Source organism: Numenius arquata, chromosome 3 (assembly GCF_964106895.1).
Source record: "Numenius arquata chromosome 3, bNumArq3.hap1.1, whole genome shotgun sequence".
Lineage (NCBI taxonomy): Eukaryota > Metazoa > Chordata > Aves > Charadriiformes > Scolopacidae > Numenius > Numenius arquata.
The window spans coordinates 41,552,592-41,576,832 of NC_133578.1; the positions used below are offsets into that span (position 1 = coordinate 41,552,592).

Below are 24,241 nucleotides of genomic sequence, written 5' to 3' on the forward strand. Positions count from 1 at the left end.
GGGAGAAAAAGGGGGGGGGAGAAAAAGGGGGGGAGAAAAAGGGGGGGGAGAAAAAGGGGGGGAGAAAAAGGAAAAAAAAGAAAAAAAAAAAAGAAAAAAAAGGAAAAAAAAAGAAAAAAAAGGAAAAAAAAGGAAAAAAAAGGAAAAAAAAGGAAAAAAAAAGGAAAAAAAAGGAAAAAAAAAAAGAAAAAAAAAGGAAAAAAAAAAAAAAGGAAAAAAAAAGAAAAAAAAAGAAAAAAAGGAAAAAAAAAGGAAAAAAAAAAGGAAAAAAAAAAAGGAAAAAAAAAAAGGAAAAAAAAAAAGGAAAAAAAAAGGAAAAAAAAAGGAAAAAAAAAAGGAAAAAAAAAGGAAAAAAAAAGGAAAAAAAAAAGGAAAAAAAAAAGGAAAAAAAAAGGAAAAAAAAAGGAAAAAAAAAGGAAAAAAAAAGGAAAAAAAAAGGAAAAAAAAAGGAAAAAAAAAGGAAAAAAAAAAGGAAAAAAAAAAGGAAAAAAAAAGGAAAAAAAAAGGAAAAAAAAAGGAAAAAAAAAGGAAAAAAAAAGGAAAAAAAAAAGGAAAAAAAAAAGGAAAAAAAAAGGAAAAAAAAAGGAAAAAAAAAAGGGGCATATCCTGTGCTGAAGTGCCGATAGGTGGGATGGAGACAGACATCCTGGGCGTACAGATGTGCCCGGTTTGGGGATGCAACTGGTGGCAGAAATACAACGCATGAGGCAGGTTTCCAGCTGTTGTGAGGGGAAATAATAATAAACTGGGTTTTAGGAGGTAAGGGAATGGAAAACCTCTAGAAATTTGCCTCAATAGGTACCCGGGGAAAGAAACAAAAAAAGAAAAGAAAACAAAAAAACAGAGGAAAAACGTGAATGCAACTGGGACAAGACTTTGGGAACAAGAGGAAAATAAAGGAAAATAAGATAAAGTAAAGGGAAATAACTCGCTTTCCCCAGGACACCTCCTGAAGGAGCAGCGGGGAGGGTATCACCTCCCCTCACCACCACCCCGCTCCCCGTCTCCGCGGTAACGGCGAGGCCGGCGCAGGACGCCCGGTTGCCCGGGCCACGGACAACCCGCCGGGACGGGGCGGGGCGGGGCAGGGCGGGCCGGGCCGGGCCGGCTCCGCGGCGGCCTCAGGCTCGGTGTCGGGGCGCTGTGCCGGCGTGCGGGGTGTCAGCCCAGCCCCGCGGCGGAGGAGCGGCCCCTCGGCGCCATGTCTCAGGCGTGAGTAGAGCGGGGCGCGGGGGCCAGGCGGGGCGAGGGGCCGCAGGTGCCCCGGCGAAAACGCCCTTTAAGGGGGTTAAAAAAAAAAAAAAAAATATATATATATATATATAAAAATAAAAATACACTACCCCCACCACCCCCTCCTTCCACGTACCGGCAGAGAGTACCGCCCCACCTGCCGGGACAAAGGCCGTGTCAGCGGTTCCGCCGGGGTGGGCCGCTGGTGTGAGGCCCAGGCGCCCCGGGCTGGCGGGGCAGGCCGTGCCGGCGGGGCTGAGGGGAGGGCGGGATTCAGCCCCGCGGTCACCCACCTCAGCAGCGCTTAGGCCAATATTAATATTATTCCTACTCAAGACACCGAGCCCTTTTCTCTAGAAATAATCACCAAGATACCGAGGCCCCTATATTAAGAAAGCGTTGCTGCCGCTGCGCTGCAAAGTCGGGAACCCAAACCGTGAGCGTCTTTCTTGACCCGTAGCCCTCAGTATTTTTCCCTGTTCGCTGCCTCCAGGTCCAGCAGCACAAAACCCTGGGCACGGCCAACCCAGTTTGGGGCAGCTCTTGTTCCCAGTTCTGAGCTGGATGGGGCTTGCTCAAGTGCACTAAAATAACAGTACATTGGGAGGAGGCGGCGGGGGGGGGCGAGGGGGGGGAGGGGAGAGAACTGAAAATAAAAACCCCTCAGGCAGTATTTGGTGCTCGCTGCTGCTGACCTAATCAAACCTGACAATATCCACGCTGCTGCCCCAGCAGCTTGTGAGCACAGACAGCCCATGGTCTTCTTCTCTACCGTCAGCGGTAGCAGTCTCGAAGCTGCCTGTTTCTTTTGCTCAGCATCCTCTTTCCACACTTCCAGCTCTCTGCCAGGTCAAACCCTTCAGACTCTCAAACGTCCTTGCAGCCTCAGAACTAGAGCAGCTGTCTTTGTCACCTCCACAGTGGGTCTCCCCTAGCCTAGCCTCCAGCCACCTGCCTCAACGCATTTGAAATCCCAGCCAGACACCAACGCCAGCACCGCTGCTTTCCAGCCAGACGGCTTCCTTTGCCTTGCTCCTTGCCTCATGAGAGAAGGGTGAGCTGAGAGGATTAAAGAACATCACCAAGGGCACAACAGAGACTGTCTGGGGGCTGTGTCCAAGAACACAGACCCAGCACAGCCTCCAGCAGCCGTAAATTTGAGGAAGGCTTGGGTTAGGTCCCTGGCTAATCCGGTGCAGGGCTTAGTTTGTAACAGCACTAATCTTCCCTTACAGTGGCATGGTGACTCGGTGAAGAGAAGTTCACGAAGTAATGAACAGTTACGTAAATTGCTTTGTTTAAAAGAAAAAATGAAAAAAAAAAAAAACAAAAACCAAAAAACAAACCACCCAACAAAAAAAGCCTCAAACCACAAAACTAACGTTTGACCTCTTCCCAAGAAAGTTCATGCAGAATCTGTCATTCCTACTGTCTGAATTGTGGCTGCTGTTACTTGAGTTAGATTAACACCAAAGGAATTAAGGTGGAAAACAGTTGTGCCTCAGCTGTTTGGCTTAACTCTGTTTAATTTTAATAGAGACAAGGCTCTTTAGCATTTCCTATAGCATTGCCAGCATTGAACAGCAAAGCCATATAAACATGATACATATCTTCACACCACATGACAAAAAATACACAGTTCTGTTTCCAAACGAGGTAGTGATGCTGGTAAGGGACTCCAATGTGACGTTAATGCTGCCTGGTTCACTTAACTATAATCACTCTATAGCTCTGCACAGCATGACATTTATAGCTAGGCTAATCCAGTCCTTCATAAACACAAGTCTGAATATACTAAAGTTCATCAACAACTGCATCTATAGAGCTTGAGTTAAGCAACAGGCTGGGTAGTTTTGTTTAGTATTCCGCACCTCAGGCAGTGTACCAAGTTTTCCGGGCAGTTTGTGCTTTTCTTTATTGGCCCAGCAACTGGATTCAGGTTATCACCTGAGAATCTCAGCATCCCTTATAAAAAAAAAAAAAAATTTAAAAACAGAAAAAAAGGTGAATCAAAAATGCTTCCAAACCATAGGGAAAATAAAAAGTACTAAATTCTTACCTAAGCATACGCAGCCTTAAAGGTTTAATTTCATTACTTTTAAATGGTTGGGGGTTGACAAGTGCTGGCAAATCCATAAAAAAATTTATCTTGATGTTTACTGTTCACAGCCTTGTGAGCTGCAATCAGTGCCAGTAGTTACAAAATAGGAGCATGCTTTCCTTTGGTCCTGGGCTATCTTGGTTTGCAAGGTACAGCCGAGTTGGTTGTCAAGTTACCAAGGCTACTGTTACATGACTGTATGTAGTGAGGTTATCCTGGCTGCGTGCCACAAAACATGCTAAATTAAAAGTATTTTAAAAGCCACATGACAAAAATGCCATATAACAGACTGCCTCACTTGAAGGCAGTGAAGTAAAGAGCTGATAATGCATGGGGTTTATGAAAAAGAACTTTGGTACTTTGGGCAAAAATATTTTAGGGGACACCACCTTATTTGGCTGGGAAGGAGGATGGCTGCCTGTCTTGCCAAGTCACACGGGAGACAGACTCCATCCTACAAAGTGGTAGACAAATCAGTAAGTCACAGTCGAGTCTATAATACTAATTTTTCAATACTATCCGGTCACATCCTGTGTACTGTATAGAAATGCTGCACAGCACATAGCTTTTTCTGAGCTTGAGGTAAACAGCTGCTCTTTAGACATCTGGAAGAACAGCTGCTACACACACCATCCTCAAAGCCCTGTGATTTTAACAGAGGTGTTGTCTAAAGCTCAGGGAAGCATTTTATTCCACTGCTTCAGTCAGCTTTGTATCAGGGTAGAGACAGGACGCTCAGAAAGCGCTCAGCAATATTCTTGTAGGGTCAGTAAAATCCAGCAGCCAGCCAAAAGAAAAGTCACACGTCCAGAGATCCTTGGCATTTTCTACGGACAGCTGTAGCGCTCGTGAGAGAGCATGCCCATTACGTTTGCTCTAGGGTTGATTAAGAAGTGCTGAGCGTATCACACTTCCTAAAGTACTCAAACCCCAGCATTTGCATACAGATGTACATTTCGTTCCAGACATTGAACAGGAGATCTACGTAGAAGTTCTTGCATTAATGTTTTCCTGCTGCGTTTCCTCCTCTTTTATGAATTTGTTTACCATTTACTTGGCCTGTAGGATCTTGACCAGTAAGTTCTTAACGTGCCCCAGCAGCCCTAGTCCAGACACGTTCAAAGCTCAGTTTTAGCACTGCTACCATTTGTACTAGGTTTTAATCAGCTACAAGACGTTTGCCACTGCCACCAAGGAGCTTTAAACAATCAAAAAGCTTTAAAATTTAATCTCACGTCACAAATAGAACTTAAATATTAAGTCCGTGGTTAAATATTAATCTAAGATAAGATCTTGAGCATCTCCCCTTCTGCTTCTGACAGAAACAACCAAAGGAGAGCTATGTATCTTATATTACATCTGCAATGCTCAGTTAAAGAACATTAAGGTTGCAAACCCAAAATGTAAGAAAATGTCAGTGCAAGTTTTAATTCCCTCTTCTCTCTCCCCCCCCCCCCCCCCCCCCCCCCCGCCATTACGTGGCTGCATTATGATACAGTTTCTTATGCTGTGATCACATCTTATTTTCTTCCCACAGGGCCCCAGCCTCATTCAGCAATTGGGTTGTTGTTGAATATTCCTTTTTATCCCCTCATTCAGCATGTGGCCCCAGGCCATATTCTTCAAATTCCACCCAAACGCCACAATTATTAGCTTCCTCCTGGGCATTCCTAGCATGTTCTCTCTCATACATCTCCCAAGCATTCACAGATTCATCTTTGCCCCTCTCTTTCCACCCCTGGTGAGCATTAGTGTGTCATCCTGCTTACGTTAAAGCAGGAAAACAGAGACAGAATCGAAATGATCACAACTGAGACTCAAAAGCTGCAACTCCCTCCCGTGCCTCCCTTCATCCTTAATGAGCAGGTAGGGAAAGATCTTGTGCATTACCCGTACCTTGTCTCCTTTGGGAAAAAGCATTGTCAGTGAAAATATCCCAGAAGCCCTTGTGCTAGAAAACTGAAATAAATAAATAATAATAAAAAAAAAGGCTACAGTTTTCAAGAAACTGAGTAGACCATGTTAACTTTGAGCTTAAAGCCTCCTGATCCTAGCAGAGGCAGAGCAGCACCCAGACACAGCATTTGCCCCTTATGCATGCAACAGTAGGCAGCTGGGTGGGCGATTGCTCTTTCCTTTTCTAAGGAAGAAGTTTAAAAAAAGAAAAACCAAAAAAAAAAGTACACACATAGGATGGTTAATGGGGAAATAAACTTCATTACCACACCCAGTAAAGTGTTGCATGGGCAAATGCTGCTTGGAGCTTGAGTAGGTAGGGCCTTCTCAGCTCTGGCTATCCGTCTCTCAACAAAATGCTCGCTACAGTATCTGCTGCAGCAACGCGACACATTAATTGGATGCAAGTTACCAAAGCTCTCCTTCCCCATCCTGTCATGCTTCCCTGGCCAGAAGGAATACCGCTTGCAGAGAAGAGGCTGCTGTTCTCCTCCTTACCTCAAAGCAGAGGGCAGCCTCCAGCCCAGACAGGAGCGGCAACCTGACAGACAGAAGGATGGCATTTGGAGCGTGCTACAGCAAAATTCAGCCTAGAATAATGTCTCCCCCACCTTAATCACTTCACAATGTCCTCCTGTAAGTAAACAGTCATTTTTCTGATCAGCCTTGAGAGTTTGGCTAGAGCAGGTGCTGGAGCCTTGCTGAGGTGCTGCGTTGCCACTGCTGCTTAGTGAAGCAGGCGTCCTTGCCTTCCGTGCAGTTTCCCCATCACATCTATGCCACAAAAACCTGTTATCCCCTATTGACTTTCTGTCACAGTACCAAAGAGTGCAACTGGAGATGACAGAAGCATAGAGCTGCTCATGTTAACAGTGCCAACAGGCTGTACGTTTTCTTCCCCTGTCACAACCAAAGCCTATTGAGCTTTACCCTTTATTTTCCCCGGATGCTTCGAACTCTGTAAAACGTCATGGCTAGAGAAAACACGCTTTAGGGAAGCCAACCGGCAGCGTTACATTCACCACCAGCTAAGAAGTTTGGCATAATTATAAGCCTAATTGTATTTAATAAGCAAGGCAGACCTGACCAAGCTCCAACCCAGGAGTCAGCCCTGCTCCAGACTGCAGGCTAAAGGCTTTTAGAAGAAAAAGTGATTCAGACAACCTTACAGTCAGTTTGGTCAATAAGGCCTCACTGATCTCTGTTTCTGTCTGCACCCCTCCACCCCCAGAAAAGTTTTGTCTATAATAAGACAAAAGAAAAGAGAGGGCTGCTCATATAATGTATTTAGCCCTGCAGTCTCCAGACGATACCTGAGCAGGTTGTAGTGGGAGAACAGGTAACTTTGACCTGAATAAGCCAGCCGTCAGTTTTAAGTCTGGTGATTTTTAGAAAGAGCAAAGGAAAAAAGAGAAGCAGCAGCATTTGTGTGAGCCCCTTTTCCTCTCAGGGCCTCACTTTCCCCTCCCAACCTTTGTCTCTTGTTTCTTTATTTTACAGAGGCTGCCGGGCTGGGTTTCCCTCCCCCGTGTTTGCCCAGGGCTCAGCACAATGGGCTGACCTATCAAGCCCCAAGTATCTAGAGGAGACCCTGAGGACTGGCCCGTGCATGCATTTCCTTGTTGTTCGACCCATGTCTCAGTCTCCTCTTGTCTGCTCCGTGACTGTTGGCTTGATCTGCCCAGTGGTGAATACGTGCTGGGCTCCTTGTGCCTGCAGGAGCCCTCCAGCACACACATCCTTGCTTCTCCATTCCCTGTTAGATGGCCCAGCGCAGCCCAATCACATCTTCTGAGGAAGAAGAAACACGGGTAGTTCACAGTGGCAGCATAGATGCTTCAGAAGTGTTTTTAAACACACACAATTTAGCACTCGTTTAATCAAATGGGTTTCCATATTAGGTAAAGAGAGCTGGGCCAAGTCAGAGTCAAATGTTTTCCCTTCCATCTCTTTACACTTGCTCATCCACCCAAAAAACCAGTAGTACTACACTCTGCGTTTACATGGTTGGCATGCGAAAGTGTGAGATATTTGTGTCCTCGGAGGACAGCCCAGAAAAACCAGGCATCAAAATAGCCTGAGTTCAGCCCATATACAACTCCAGAGACAGACACAGCTTGGAGTGCAAACTGTGCCACGTCCTGGAATAACAGAAATAGTGTTCCGTTTGGCAGCTAAATAAAAACACCCGAGACAGTTCAGGGGGAAAAAAGAAAAACCACACACACAAAGGTAACCCCACTGATGCCAGCTTCCACTACTGGCTCAAGAGTGATCTGAGGGACAGTTTGCGTGCTCAGCACAAATCCTTCCAAGAAGGGCACGCTGAAGTCTCAAACCAGTTCAAGTAAGCAGGTTAACCTCAGCTATACTCAAAACCAATACATTTTTCTAAGTGTAAGAAGAGATGAGTCAAGCAAACATGCCGAGTTAGAGGGCCTTAGAATATTAAAATGAGGCAATGCATGATTTGGCAGGATTTTAATCATTTCCTTATAGCTTGAGCAGAAAAACACATTTCTAAGCTTCACTGTAAATAAGGAGATCAGGCTTTAGTTTGAGCAATAAAAGCAAGATTCAAACTAGAAGTCATGCTATGGAAAAGAGTCTTCTTAAGCCCTTGTTCTAGACTCCGTTTCTACTTTGTGGGAATGAAGAGAAGAGAAGGTACATTGGTTAGGACGTGAAGCCTTGATCTTCCCTCCAAGCTGTAAGTTGCCAGAAAGCACTCTGGGGGCTCTGGAGTTAAGTCACTTTATGTGGTTTGTTTTTTTTGTCCTCATCTCATTACAGCCTTGCTTCTTTTCCCTGTAACACTCCTATTTTGCAGTTGCTATGACAATTTGCAGCGTTACTTATACTGCTATACACATGCAGAGCTTGAGAAAGACTTCTTTCTTTTACAGGATTTAATAATCTTATGCCTTGAGTGGGAAAATTATGCTCAGCCCTGCTGGTTACCTGCAGTAGTAGGCTAGTTAGATGCTCTAATCCAATCTAATCCTGATGCAATATCATCCTCAGGCACAGATACAGCTCACGACCTACCCTTTACAGAACAAGATCAAGCCTATGAGATGAACCAGTAACAGTAAATAAAAAGCCATCACACTCAAGGCTTCAGTGCGTGGAAGCGATTTTGAGAGATGTTACAACTTAATGCAAAGGGAGACTGAGCAAATAGGCAAAAATTGAAATAGGGACTTAGGGATCGCATGCTGTCTGATTAACAGGCATGGAGAGTCAGGTCCTGACAATTTTTTTGTCCTCTTGTCCTTGCTTTTAACACATAACCTTGAAGGCATGTGTTACTCCTTCTGACTACCCTTGAACACGTTTGTGTCCAAAGCTGAAGGGCTCCTCAGGATTGTAGCAGCTCTGCCAAGTCCCCCAGAAAGGGCTATCAACACCAAGCACATCTGATCCTTCAAACTGCTCCAGAAGGGCTCCCATTTGGACATTAGTAAAACCCCAAACAGTTCTTTTAACCCTGTTTTGGGGAGGGGAAACAAATGGCTGTACGTGTGTCCTCTAGTTTTTAATCAGGGTGAACCAAAGAAACACTCAAATCACATTTCTGTTTGCACTGTCCACTTATCCAGTGTGTCTGCTCTTCCCCATGACATGCCTAATGAACTGAAGCACTAGGGCCAGGTCCCTCCAGGGTATCAGTCACCCTGACCGCACTAGGTACACAGCTTATCACAGCTGAAAATTTAGCTGTTCCACATCAATTTTTTTTCCTTCAATACTTCATTTTCCAGTGGACCTCTCCCTTCTTTTGCCCTCATTTACACGGAATGTCACCGCTATAAAAGCTAAAAACATACCGTAATATCCGTAGTCTTAACATCTGACCCACGGCAACGTGCTTGCAATCATCTTAACGCTTATCTGATAAACTAATGCTTTATGGAAGCAATTATATTCCATCTATATTGCCTTACATTAACATACTCTGAAGGGCTAGTGCACCCCGTCTCCCTCCTCCCTCACAAAGTCATTCAAAATATAAAAAAGAAACTGGATATTGGCTGGCTCAGCAGGAGGAACCACTTGACATTCCTCAGTCAGAGGAGGCAGAAAGGGAGCTTATTGTAAATTGGAGTAGACAATCACGGAGTCGGTTCTCCTTGCAGTACAATTTGTTGTCTCCCGTGCAATAACCTGCATTGGAAGTGCTCTAGCCTGAGGATACCCACTGGTCATAAATCAGCAGCACGGTTGTGGGGACAACCTACGGGGCTAGGCTTCCTCATAGATTTACAACCTCCCCGCTATCCGATGGCCTGTGAGTAGGCACAGCCAAGTAAGTACAATACCATGCCGTTTCCTTCTGTGCTGGAAAGCCCCATGAACCTCAGAATCACAGAATCTTCATGGTTGGAAAGGACCTCTGACATCACCAAGTCCAACCATACACACACACACAAAACACCCCCACAATCTCGGGCACTAGGGCATGCCCTGAAGTGCCAGGTCTACATGCTTCTGAAATACCTCCAGGGATGGTGACTCCACCGCCTCCCTGGGCAGGCTGTTCCAGTGCCTGACCACCCTCTCAGTAAAGTCATTCTTCCTAATATTTAATCTAAACCTCCCCTGCCCCAACTTCAGACCATTTCCTCTGGTCCTGTCATTATTCCCTTGGGAGAAGAGGCCAACACCCACCTCTCTACACCCTCCTTTCAGGGAGTTGTAGAGGGCAATGAGGTCCCCCCTCAGCCTCCTCTTCTCCAAACTGAACATGCCCAGTTCCCTCAGCCTCTCCTCCTATGACTTGTTCTCCAGACCCCTCACCAGCTTGGTGGCTCTCCTCTGGACACACTCCAGCACTTCAATGTCCTTCTTGTAGTGAGGACCCCAGAACTGAACACAGCACTTGAGGTGAGGCCTCACCAGTGTACAGAGGCACCATCACTTCCCTGCTCCTGCTGGCCACGCTATTCCTGATACAGGCCAGGATGCCATTGGCTTTCTTGGCCACCTGGGCACATTGCTAGCTCATGTTAAGCCGGCTGTCCACCAACACCCCCAGGCTCTTTTCTGCTGGGCAGCTTTCCAGCCACTCTTCCCCAAGCCTGTAGCGTTGCCTGGGGTTGGTGTGACCGAAATGCGGGACCTGGCACTTGGCCTTGTTGAACCTCAGTACCTCGCACCAGTATATGTTCTTCCACGTCCTAACTTCAGAGGAAGCTTGCAAAAGTCCCACTGATCCACCAGCAGAGCAGTTAGGTCAAAGCTAATACCAGTCTTGTTTGTACCCATCTTCTCCACTCTGCTGCTTTTATTTTGTTTATCTTTTGCACCTGGGTTAATTGCTGCAGTTGAGTGATTGGGGTGGTGCAATGGGATGTAAATGAAGTAGGAAAAAAGGAAGGGGAAGGACCTGGGTGGGCTGCAGAGGCATTAGGAAAAGCAAGACCAGCTGCATCCTGCAGAAACTCAGATCAGCTGAAAACTGTAATGTGCACTTTTAAAAGTTAATGGCGCAAATTCAATAGCAGGGTTAAGATTGTTGGTGTTTTTGCTGACTGCTGCAGGGAGTCCTGGCAGCATCCTGGATGTGCAGCACACACCCAGTGCTCGGGCCACTTGTGGGGGCTGGAGTTTGTCTTCTCCACCCCACTGCAGCACAAGCCTTGAGTCATTCTGTACTCCAAGATTGGGAATGATATGGTCAGTTTACAGAGCTCCAATTTATTGTTTATTATCAAGCATGAGCAACATTAACAGCTGCCCGGTTTTCTTGTTAGAATTAATACACAATCACTCCCTCAATGTTGCTCAGACCAACAAGAGGTCTGCTCTGAATGCTCATCTAATGCTGGCAGGGACTTTTACTGCCTTCATCCTTCTTTGAGAGGCTCAGAACAGCACGCAATAGCAAGGTTGAGTACGTGGATGGGTCTAGATTGCACCACTGAGGCCCATGGCCTTTATTTCTAGGTCTAAGAAACAGAAGTCATCTTTCCCTGTTACCGTAGCCCACCGTTTTCCCCTCCTCCCACAAACCTGTCAACGTGAATCAAGAAACTGTTTTTCTCCTAGCATAACTGAGTCTCAGTGCAGAAGAAATTTCTTAGCTCTGCTGGTAGAGAAGCATTTTCAGAGATGTAAGATTTTTTTGATGCCTGTCACTCCCAAGAGGGAGTCTCCACCAAGCAGAGAGAGGTTATGAAGTAGAACAAGACATGAAAGGGTCTTTCCCTACCACAGACGTCAGCATCTTTCAGTGACAAACCTGTTACTTGAGCTGCTCTCTGAATAAAAGCGTCATTGCCCAGAGTCCATTTCTGGTTCCTTTAGGGTGATTTCCCATCATATTCTGCACTGATCTGCTTGTACCATGGAACACCACTGACAGCCATCCATCAGAGCTCCACCTATTCCTACCAAAACTACCAAGTAAACAGCATTATCACTTCTGGAAATGCAGCTGGCCATAGGTGGCATCTTCCATGTCACATAGTCCCCTAGCCACTAGACCAGACATTTAGCAATTGCTTGGAGTGCCAACAGTTGCTGCTATAGAAATGAACTAAATTAGTTTCTTCACTTCACGTTTGAAATAGCACCCGCAGCTATGCTTTAGCATTGGCACCAATATAGCCATTAGCCTACAATTAGCTCTGAGCAACCACTTCAGAAAGGCGGAAAAGCAACACACACTTTAGAAACATCAATTGGTCCTCATCCCAAACACGAAGAGACCTAAAAGAGACCTTCACCCATCATAATGGCTTTGGGGGGAGACACCTTTTCTATTAAACCATCTTCTCAATTAGTACAATTGAATGAAACTCGTGGCACTATTGGGGGTTGTAGCTTCAAGCGTTCAAGGATGCGTCAGCCGTATTAAGGATGGAGTTGAAAAGTTTTTAACTTTAAAGCTTTCATTAACAAAACAGCGTTTTAAGATTCCTATTTTTAAAACGATCAAAAAGAAAAACTTTTGCTAATGGTTTTTAAAATACATTGTAGTTAAAATCTCTTTATAAATATAATGGCCCACATTTCCAGGCTTGCTTTTTTGAGAAATCCACACACATAGATCCCTGGCATCATTGTGTGCTAACTCTTGCTTTCATGTCAGGTTAACGTTGTCTCCTCTTTTCAATTAGCACTTACAATAAGATGTGGACAGATGCCCAGAAAGACCTCGACATCCAGCTCCAGAGAGAAAGAGAAGAGTTCCTCCAGCCAGAGAAGGACCGCGTGAAAGCATTCAAGATGTTAGCCATTTCCTACATCAAATACATGCAAATCTTCCGAAACTTGGAGACGGCCCATGACCAACTCATTCACCAGCAGAAGCGGACAGTGATTCGGCAAGTGCTAGATGGCGTGATTGGCCGGATCCTGGAGATGAAAAAAGAGATGGTGGAGCTGGAGAACTCAGAATTTCATTACATTGACAATATCCTGGAAGATCTAAAGCTTCTCCCTGTAGGTCTACCTCCATTATGAGAACTATCATAGGAATTTTGCCTATCCTGTATTTTAAGGACAGTCACATTTACTTACAGTCTGTGAAGTTCCACCTAGTAGTTTAGTTTCCTGCATGTTCACTAGTGTACTGGGTGATCGGTATTTATGGCATTTTGGTTAAAGATCAGAGTATATTTGATCTATGATGAGCATTAGATATTGCAGCAAGATTTTAAAAGCTGATCTGCTTGATAAGTATGTTGTATTTCTGCATCTCCGTAGCAGCACATGCTCTGTGGATCCTTTCACTTGCACATGCCCTAACATGAAGCCATATTAACTTAGGCAGCTTCACTGTTAATGAGAGCAGCGTGACTCTGCCTGATTTTAGTGTGGGATTAGATAGAAGATGGGCAACTGATATTGAGTTTGCCCTTTGCATCACTGTGAAGCAGCCTGGCCTCAGGCCTCTTCCAGAGATCACAAGTAATGCTAAAAGTTGCGTCGTCTCGTCTATCAGTTTGTAGTACGATGACCTATTAAAATAAGAAATCCGGTATTGTAAAGGAGGCAGGAGCATATTCAACCTCCAGGGTTCAGGACTGCCTGACGTAAAAGCAGCCCCCTGACAGACAGCCCGCTAAACCAGATGGATATGACAACAAGGCAAAAATTTTTGAAGTTGCGCTCTAAAAGCAGCATGAAAAATTAGCTTCAAAAAGGTGGTTACTTCTCTCGCAGACAGCTCCACCTATTGTCAAGTTTAGGTACCGCTCCTAACAGCTTTTCTAAAGAAACGAGAATTACTGCTGTTTTCAGGATCCCAGTTATAACCTGAGATAAATTGCCTAATATCATTATAGCGTTATTTTGAGATTTGTGAACGTGTTCCTGTTTGCAACTGCATGCGTATTTCACTCTGCAAGTTTAGGGTAGTAATTGCCATGAATTTGCACCAGCTCTTAATCACAGCAGAGAACGATTTTAAACTATGACAAGGCGTACCAGAGAGTACAAACACATCCCCGGGAAAACAGATCCTTAAAAATCATATTTTGAAATCATTAAGTGATGCTGTTTTCGTGACATTATCAGTAAATCCACCTGCAGCAAAAAGTTGGCAAGTTATGCCTGACAGTTATTAAAAAAACAAGCATAAATTTAAATTCCTGCACCACACCTTAATTGTAAGAAGGCATGACATACCAACCTTAAAAAAAAAGTCACTGAAGAGATTTGAGGCTTTTTCAATGAAAATATTATTTTCCATAGTAGATAGGAATACAGATTTATAGGTTTTTTTTCAAAAAAAATCAGATATTCTTGGTTACAAAAACATATTACTGGCCAGTACTTGACAAATAACTTCTCTTTCTTAAAGAATCTGCCCAGAAAGGATATCTCTAGTCCTTCCTTTCACAATATTATTATGGACTAAAATCCAGCATGATTGTGGGCAGAGAACACAACAGAGTCGTCTCATTTTGTATCTTCTGCAATATATTGCAAGCTTTTTACTATGTCATTGTAAGGCCAAGCTTTATCTTTCTTTAGTTCTGTGCCACATGTTTTTGTACAGTTGCCTTCCAACAGTCACTGCATTTCCTAGGGTAATCGTAAAGACATTTGGATACACAAATCCCATGTGGAGCTGGGATTTGCAAGGCTGCAAATTTGACTTGAGGATGAACATCCCAAACCTAACTTTTCAATGCTGGGCCCCAAAAAGAGATTATAAAGAGAAGTAGTCCCTCTCCTTCCCACTCCCTCCAGCCCCAATATTATAGTTTTGATCTCATCACAAAGCCAGGCTGGATGGGGCTTTGAGCAACCTGCTCTAGTGGAGGTGTCCCTGCCCAGGGCAGGGGGGTTGGAACTAGATGATCTTTAAGGTCCCTTCCAACTCTAACCATTCTATGATTCTCTGATCTTTACAGTCAGTAAAAGTCACAGCCCAGAGTCACTTGTAATTAGAGCTTAGGTTAGACATCAGACATACTCAGCATCCATACATTGACTCACATTGGTACCAGACAGCTTAAAAGCCCTCTCATCCTATGCAAGCGTGTCCGGAAAAACCACTTGGTTTCTTATGCCTAAAGACAGCCAGATTCATAATCTAGAGCGATTTGCACTCCTAAAGTACAATGTATAGTCATTTCCATCAACAGTCAAGGATGTTAGAAGGTGCAAACAGGGAGCTTAACAAGACAAATATTTAGAAACTTTAGCAGACGAGACCTCTGCATTGATAAAATCACTAGGGATAAACACAGTCCTGCTTGGAAGCTTTCTTATGCTGCTATAATAGGGATGTCCCGGTCTGCACAGTGTGCATCTGAGGGAATTAGTAATGAAATTTTTAAGTTGGCAGTTCACAGGGGCTGTTTTCATTGGCCACAGCCTTCCTCGCAAATTCTTGCTGTAGCTATTGGAAGGCCTTAGAGCTCACAGGCAGCACGTTTACCACGTGCCTGTGTCAAGGCAGGAGCCATGCTTGTTCTGTACAGCCAGCACTTTTCTTCTCTGTATCTGTCCATATGAGAGTTGGCACTGAGGCTGCAAAGAATCGAGTCAACGGTCTCCCTGAGCAGGTCAAAGCCCACCAGTTTCCACCAGCAGACAGAAGAGAGAGCACTGATAGCGCAGCATCAAGTCTTGTACCTGTCTTAGGCTCCTTGGACCTAAGGACCAAGGACCACGTATCCACATATAACTGGGGACAAATTATTGTGTAACTTGACTGTGTAACTCCTCACGAGTAGCACAACAGGGCAACTATATTGCCTGTCTCCCCCTATCCCTCCAGGGAACTCCAGAAGTTCCTGAAGCATTATATAGGGAACACGGCACCAGTATAGACCAGACCTATGAAGACACATTCCCCTCCTTAAAGAAATATACTTGCCAGTAATTACTCTTGAAGAATTGTCTCCAGTCTTCAATACGGTACAAAGAGCAGGTTATGCCACTCTGCAGCATCTTAACTTTTGGGGAGTTTTTGGTCTGCCTGTCTGTGTCTTTTTTTTCATTTCTCAGTAAGAGTGAAATTCCACAGGAGAAGAATCGGTAGAAATGTGCATCAGTGACATCTTTTTAACAATGGAAACGAGGAAAGACAGCCACTTCTAATCGCACCTGACTTTGAGAAGTCACCAAGATATCACAGTCACAAACAGCGACAGTTTGGCTGCTGGTAGAAGCACGTGTAGATGAAGAGAATTGTGCTTTGATTCCTTGTAAAGGCTAAAGAAAAATGCAAGAGAACAGACCTATTTTTCATGTTGATTAAAAAAAAAAAAAAAGTGGGATAATCATACAACCAGAGGTATTCAATTCAGTGGAAATCATGCTTAAATTTCTGGCAACCCTGCCAAATATTTTAACAGTTTGATAATATAATTGAGCTATTATAAAAAGAAAGATATCTGGGCTGCCTTGGTTCAGAAACTGGGTTGATTTATTTGTTTTTGTTGAATTAGGCCTTAAGTAATAGCTCAGCAGCTGTTACAAAGGTCGAATTCCCCAACACTCAAAAATATTCAACAATCTCAGTCCTATTTAATTGCTTTGTAAAGGTAAATAACGTGATTTTAATGCAGTTCTAAGAAGCGTCTTGTGACTATTTCTCCCTCTAGGAAGACTTGGAAGTACCTATACCAAGGTATTTCATTAAAGAAAAGCTGGAAGTCCTGCAGCAGAGGGAGAAAATCCTTGATGAGATTTTGCTTAATGCCGGATTGCAAACACAGGTAAGCACACCACCCACCTGCACAACAGCATGCTTAACTTTTTAAGTTTATAGCCACGTGTCTGAACGCATGAGCCACTGAAGCGGAAAGTATTTTTATAGCAGTTAGGATGTAAAAGTCTGTTTACAGATAAGGCACAAATAAAAAGTAAGATTAAATTTTCCTCTGTAACAATATCTAGTCACATCTTGAGCCTGGTTAAGACCAAAATGAGTCGACTCCACTTTATGTGTGTGTGAGAGTGTCAGGGAAAGGGCAGCACTTTGGCCAAGTTTAGTAGGTGCTTTATTTGTCTAGCTAACTCTCATCACATAATTAGTCCTACTGAAGTCAAGTTGGGCTTAAGTTTTACTGGACCAGGATTCTTCACTGGAACAGGCAAAACTCAGAGTTCGGGTCAGCACAACCGTTAGTATTTAGTTGTTTATAACCTCTGAACAATGACTGCAGTCTCTTCTGTACAGCTACGGAGCTGCAGCTGCTAGGAGGAGTAGAAAATTGAGTTTTCGCAGAGCAAAAGTCATTACAGAGAAGTGCATGAGCACTCCAGTGAAGACTGTTCTGGATTTGATAGACTTTGGACTTTTTGGAAGTAGTGCATAGCCTACAAGCAGTCGTCGCTAACCTTCCGAAATAAGCAACTGTGCCTACATGTCTGGATGACTTAGATTCGTAGATGTTATAACCATAAGAGACAGTCCGCATCAGACCACTTAGTCGAACCGCTGCACTGTCCCAGCTGTTGAATTCTCCACCAGTAATTGTGCTGGTGGGGGAAGTCTGGGTGTTGATCCCACAAAGCAATGGCAGGAAGGCTCCAGGGAAAGAAACGGCACCAGTCAGACAGGGGCAGAGACAGAGCACAGGCTCTCTGCTGGATTACTTTAACAGGCAGCTGTGGTCCTCTTGGCCTCCACAGTAAATCTCAGGCAAATTCTCTGCTCTTCTAATAGTCTGACGTTGGTCTGTGGAGATCCTCTGTTTCAGCACATTACGTCTTGAAGCGGTTTTGTTTCCCCCCAGTTCTGCACTCACTCCTTTTCAGTGTGGCATCCTTTACAGATGGGACGATCTGGTGTGCAGCCAGCTCACCTGGGGGCACCAGGCTCTTGCACTTCGGGCTCTGGCAGGGTCCAGGACTGTGGCCAGGATGCCACAAGAGAAGCACAGGATTCAATGAACGTGAATAAAATAATCTCACGCAGTATGAGTCCAGTGCCCTGTGCTGCACTTCCAGTTCAGTCACCGCTGGGATTGCTAGAGGGTTGTCAGCACTTCTGCAACGCAGCGTAGCGAGCCACGTACACTCAGGAAATCCTGGCTGCTGTGTAACAGACCACTATATTCTTCAGTGTCCATGGCAGCGCTGTTATGAGCAGTCTAACATTAATCAAAAACAGTGGAGCTCATCAGAGGAGTCTGCTCTACAGATCATTTGTCCTTCTGTCTAATTCTGTTAGAGAAAGCTCCGCTGAAAGTGTAGTATAGCGAGCTCCACACAATATATAGAGAAGCATTAAATGTGAACTGTCTCCAGTCAGGGCATTAGCGTCAAGAAAGAGCAATAATTCAACTTTTCCATGGGAAGCATGAGGGGTTAACAGGAGTTCTCAGGAGTGAGAAGAGGCAGTCCCTCTCTCCAGCGGCACTGTTCTGATATATTTTTCCCCGAGCCCCTTCTATTTGGCCTGGGCTGACCAGGCCTGGGCTGGCCCAGAACAGCCTATCCTTCCATTCAGCAAGAGAGCTGGGGTCCCAGCAGCACATCCAGAAACTCAGCTCTTCAGAAAAGTAAAAGGAAGACATTCCATAGCCTAAGAAATTCTCCTTTTAATAGGACAAAGTCCTATGGCTCCGTATGTCTTTTTTTCTCCAATAGATAAAGTTCACCGGGATGCAAAAGCCATATAGAGCCATCCTTGCATCCCATTATAGTACCAGGCTTTCCTCGGCAACATCAGCACATCAGGTTCACTTTCTCTTAAAGGTCCTTAGAAAAACACATCTCTCAAGATAGCAAACTTCCAAGATATTGCAAGATAGCACTCAGACAGAAGTCTCTGCTGCTGGAGACAGGGATTTTTTTTTTGTCTTAGAAAGTTTCTGAAAGAAGTTAATTCATTGTTTCATTTGCTGAGGTTGGCAATTAACAAAACGTGTAACTCTAATACTTTGCTTTGTCCATTCCTTTTGGTAATGCTGTTGAAGAAACCTGTCAAGGCCATGACATTTGAAGAAGCCATTAAAATGATCCAGGTTGCAGAACGGGCTCGCCAAGGCCGTTGTCGAGCAGCATTCATGAAGCAAATTTACCTTGAAGAGAAGAGAGCAGGACAAACTAAGCATGAGATCCAGACGGGTCCAAGTCCAGATGATGCTGCCACTTGCATTCAAAAGGTGAAATCTCTGATTTAACAACAGTTCTGGTAGAACCAAATAATAATGTTTTGTTTAGAAGAACAGCAGTAGACAGAAACGCAGCTAATAGGATGGGAAACATTCTGAAATGATAGCTTTCAGGGTGTCTAGCAAGGTGAAATACATCATTTAAACCACTTAAGAAAATGAGACAGGACCCTCCATGTGAGATCAATGGAAACAGTCCTGCACTGGCAATGTGGGATGACTTTATAACCTACATGTTGTTTTTCCATTCTGATTTTTATGACCTTAGTTGCTCTTTCTGGCATCCCTTTGGAATCCAGTGCATCTCAGGGAATTCATGCCTTTTCCTGTGATCTCCAGGGAAAGAGTTCATTCCATATCTTGAAAAGATGAGAAAGGGAGATAGCTGCTAAATTCCAGAAAAAGTCCTTACGCATGAATAATTCAGATAATTCAGCCTGATGAGAACAAGAGCTCAGTCTAAATCTTAAATCTAAATACTTTTTGAACCCTGCTGATGTTGTATTTAGAAGCTAGATACACCAGTATGAAGGAATAACAGACCTCAGAATTTGTTTTTAAAAAAAAAAGTAGCAGATGGCAACCTGTTAAAGAGTAATAGTTTCAATTGTATATTGTGCCTTTCCTTCCTCTATTTGTTTTTTCCTGTGCCTGCCGCAGTAAAGGAAGCTGTAACAAGGCCCATTTATCTCATTAGAGTTTTGTTTACAATTCAGGTTTGGCGTGGATATATCCAGCGCAAGAAAACAGAGAAAATGAGAGAAGAGGAAATGATATTTCTGGGGATGGTAAGTAGTGCTGCCTAGAGAATATAAAATGCCACAGTCTGTTTGTTCTTCAGACTTTTGTAATTTAGCAGAAGAGGAGAAATTAATTTCTAAGATTCTTCCTATTTTAAAAGGAGTCTCTAAGGAATACAGAACTAAACTGAAATGATAGATGGCACAAAAGTAGCACAGTTTGTCTTATGCTGCATGTGTATGTGCTATATATACATAGCCCAATATATACGGCAGATGTGGAAACAGGCAGTGTGGAATTTGCCCCAGGTTCTAGGGAGCTTGACCCTGGCATGACAGAGCAAGGAAATTTTATTAACCAATTTTTAATTCATAATTCCAAGACACCCAAGCTGCCTTGTTCTTGAAGTAGAATTAAAGCAGCAAAGGCTTCTTCTCCCATCCCTTTGCAAGCCAGTGTATATGCATGTCAAGAGTAGGGAGAAGGGACATTAAAACTGCCATATTAATAAATCAATTTTTCCATAATTCCATATGGAAATAAGCAAAATATTCCTCACGTCATACTGCAAAAGTACAGGGAAGTGAACAGCTGTCCATGGTCAGTTAGATTGTGTGAGGCGAAAGGAAAAAATGAAAGCACCCCTTCCAGAAGAAGGGATGCTTTCCTCCCACAATCAGAGAAGGTACATCACCTCCTCCCACCAACATCTTCCTCCCTAGCAAGAAGATAAACTCTTTACAGTTGACATTTTCTTTGGCCACCACCAATCCTTTGGATGCCTTCGTTAGGCGCTAATGGGTGTCGAGCCTCACAGCTCTCTTCAACTTCAGCTACAGTAGCGCAGCCCTTGTACTAATTTCTAGTAAAGCTGCTTCAAAGCACCACAGTTACAGAAATATTCATCACCGCTCTATGTTTGGTAGGTTTGTTTATACCTCCATGTTCCACAGTTCTCAAACAATACTTTATAAACTAATAATTTTATTTTGAATTAAAACATGCTTTCTGCTTTTCACAGACAATTTGGATGATTTTCTTAGCCAGTAAAGGAATTACACAGAATCACAGAATGGTAGGGGCTGGAAGGGACCTCTGGAGATCATCTAGTCCAACCCTCCTGCCAAAGCAAGTCCACCTAGAACAGGTTGCACAGGAATGTGTCCAGGTGGGTTTTGAGTGTCTCCAGAGAAGGAGACTCCACCACCTTCCCTGGGCAGCCTGTTCCAGGGCTCTGCCACCCTCACAGGAAAGAAATTACTCCTCACGTTTAGATGGAACTTCCTATGTTCAAGTTTGTGCCCTTTACTTCTTGTCCTGTCACTGGGCACCACTGAAAAAAGACCGGCCCCATCCTATTTACACCCACCCTTGAAGTATTTATAAGCATTGATCAGATCCCCCCTCAGTCTTCTCTAGACTAAAAAGACCCAAGTCCCTCAGCCTTTCCTCGTAAGATGTTCTAGTTCGCTAGTAGCTCCCTTCGTAGCCCTTTGCTGTACCCTCTCCAGCAGTCCTGTCCTTCTTGAACTGGGGAGCCCAGAACTGGACACAGTGCTACAGATGAGGCCTCACGAGGGCAGAGCAGAGGGGGAGGATGACCTCTCTCGACCTGCTGGTCACACTCTTCCTGATGCACCCCAGGATGCCATTGGCCTTCTTGGCCACAAGGGCACATTGCTGGCTCATGGTCATCCTGTTGTCCACCAGGACTCCCAGGTCTTTCTCCTCAGAGCTGCTCTCCAGCAGGTCAGCCCCCAACCTGTCCTGGTGCAGGGGTTTATTTCTCCCCAGGTGCAGCACCCTACACTTGCCCTTGTTGAAGTTCATCAGGTTCCTCTCTGCCCAACTCTCCAGCCTGTCCAGGTCTCGCTGTATGGCGGCACAGCCTTATGGAGTGTCAGCCACCCCTCCCAGTTTTGTATCATCGGTAAACTTGCTGAGGGTACCTTCCATCCCTTCATCCAGGTCATTGATGAATATATTGAAGAGGACTGGACCCAGTACTCACCCCTGTGGAATTGTCCTTAGCTACGTTATAGGTTTATGAAAACTAATTGTGCCTATAGCATACACCTGACAAGCGTGTGTCATCAGTTAAGAGTGATCTTAAAATCTTACCTATAGAAAGTAACGTGTACCTTTACCGAAGTTTTGCCATGTTATATACAGATAGAACCTTATGGATTATTGTCTTTAATTTCTGCTGGTCATTAACAGCAAATGTTGCCAGCATAGCTAAACAGAGCTTTTGGTGCCGATTCTGCCTCTGCTTAAGATAAAGAAAATTCTCAGAGATTTTAATTACTGCAAACCTGAAATAGTGAATATTTGGGATGTACTGAAAATTAATTAGAAATTATACCTTTAGCAAAATAAGGCATCATTTCCTGTCAAATCCCATGACAGTTTCCGTTGAGTCTTAGAACTAGAGTTTTAGGAAGGAAATCTAAGTCTGGTATCAGTTATTGGAGGGTTCACAGCCAAGCACTCTTTTCATGGTGGCTGATGGTAGGAGTAACTGAAAACTAGAATGTAAATAACCTGGTTTATGGGGAGGAAATCCATACGATCATAGGGATGAAGGGAATTAAAATCAAACGCATGCAGTGTATTCGTTTCCTGACCTGCATTTAGGAGCAAGAGAATTGATGTTTGCAACTCTGCACTCAGACTCATTACTCTCTATCAAGTATATAATCAAAGGATGGAGGGAAAAAATGGATACCTCTAAATAAAATGAAAAAAATCTGTTCATCTTTCTAGTGCTTTTAAATTCCCCGTTTGTGTTTCCCTTTTACTTTTCATGCTGCATTCCCTTCCATGGTCTCCAAAGGAAGCGAGTGGCAAGCAGGCATTGGTTCACACTGATAGATAGGCAGTGAGCTCCAGAGGTCAAGTCCCTTTGATGTATGATCACGTCAGCCCTCTAAAAAATGACCACAGATCTTCATGTGTAAATATGTTGAATTTGCTTTTCTAATGCTGCACGACTTAGATAAATTAGAAGACCTAGCCATCCATTACTCCGAGTCCATCCCAAAGGAGACTTGGCTTTTACTGCAATAAATATAATTTCTCTTATGATTATAGCTATTTTAAAAATGTCTACGTTATTTTCATATGAAGACTGCTTTGCAAAACTGCTTAGTCCACTTGAACTTCTGGATAACGGTGGGATTTTTCAAAAAAATCCATTGTGTTGGCCTAAAAAATATGGGAATATGTGCAACAAAGACCAGGAATCGTCCAGTCTTTTACTTAATTCAGTATTATTTTCTTTACTGTCTACTTACTTCAGAAAAATTTATATATCTTTTCAGGAATTTGATTCTGTTTCATCTTTTGCTTGATGACAGAGTGGAAGCCTATGTTCCAGAGATTTTTCTTGGCTCAAAAGTAAAGGCTCATTATTATTATTATTATTATTTATGAAAGCTTAATTGCAGAAACAGCATGATTCCCTCAGCACATGTTTTTCTAGATCTCCGATAAATCACAATTTGTAATACCGCTTTAATTTGTAAAGAGAAGCAAGCCTCACTAAGAGCACATATATCTTGATAACTGTATCCTGACCTGTTTCCTGATCTTCCTCACATTACTGCCACAATGCTGTTTACTACCAGCTTCGGCATGACCACTATCACCAATGTTCCAGGCATAGTTCTGTGTTGAAGCCACACTGACCACACTGATGTTGCAAAAAAACCACATTGAGTTGTTTTGAAAACATGCGTGTGCAGTCCAAAAAAACCTATGTTTTCTTGCTCTGACTATTTTACCATTACAACCCAATAATAATGTACCGTCTTTCCAGTTTTTAAACTGGTGCGTAATCCCACTTGTCTGTTTCTGACATTTAGAGGTTCCCTGGCATTAAATGCCACACTTAGAGGTTGCTGCGGTTGTTTCACTTTGCTCAGTGCAAACTAGCTGTCATCCCGGTGTAACTGGATGTGTGAACTGGTTTTTGGCAACCGCTTTGTCTCAGGGTGGCGCAAAACAGCCCCAGTCTAATAATGGGTCTACACTCAGCGCTCTTACTAGCAGAGTCTCATAACAGGGTATGACCCTGCGGGAAGTTATACTTATAATCTCAGAACACAGGCTGCTGGAAAGAGGAAGAGCTGGTTTTAACATAAAATGTTAGGATAAACAGTTTGCAATCAGTCTGATTTATGGAAGGGTTGGAAGAGCTTAGGAACGAGGAATGCAAAAACAAAAAGGCAAAATGCATCCCAATTTCGGGGCTCAGACTACTGTTGCAATTTTGGGGCAGGAGTACTTTGAAGGCCTGGACATCCCCTTGCTCATGTTTTCACTTAACGAGCACAAGTAATCAATCCCATTGGGGCCATTGGTGTTCTACATGCCTAAACAGTTTATAGGACTGAGCCCTGTATGCTTTGGACACGTACACACGTAAATGCCTTCTTGTCTCACAGATACACGTGTTGATTTGCAGTTACATAGCTCTCACATTGTTCTATTCCGTAATTTCAACCCTTGCCAAAGAGAAAGTGGAACAAAACATGCTGATCTATGATTTTCTCATATAATATTTCCACCATTCTTCCTTCTATATCCTTTTCACATGAAAAAGATCTATGTGGTCTGA

The 24,241-nt window shown here is 43.7% G+C and overlaps 1 protein-coding gene across 1 annotated transcript in view; it reads left to right on the forward strand.

Moving 5' to 3' along the window:
* The first annotated feature begins 1,092 nt into the window (after positions 1-1,092).
* The window catches only part of DRC11 (dynein regulatory complex subunit 11), a 119,154-nt gene continuing 96,005 nt past the window's right edge, over positions 1,093-24,241 (forward strand). Inside the window, exons 1-5 of the mRNA XM_074144753.1 lie at positions 1,093-1,212; positions 12,415-12,739; positions 16,360-16,473; positions 18,682-18,870; positions 19,596-19,667. Coding sequence (XP_074000854.1) covers positions 1,202-1,212; positions 12,415-12,739; positions 16,360-16,473; positions 18,682-18,870; positions 19,596-19,667 — 711 coding nt within the window. The 5' untranslated portion in view covers positions 1,093-1,201. The remainder of the gene's footprint in view (positions 1,213-12,414; positions 12,740-16,359; positions 16,474-18,681; positions 18,871-19,595; positions 19,668-24,241) is intronic.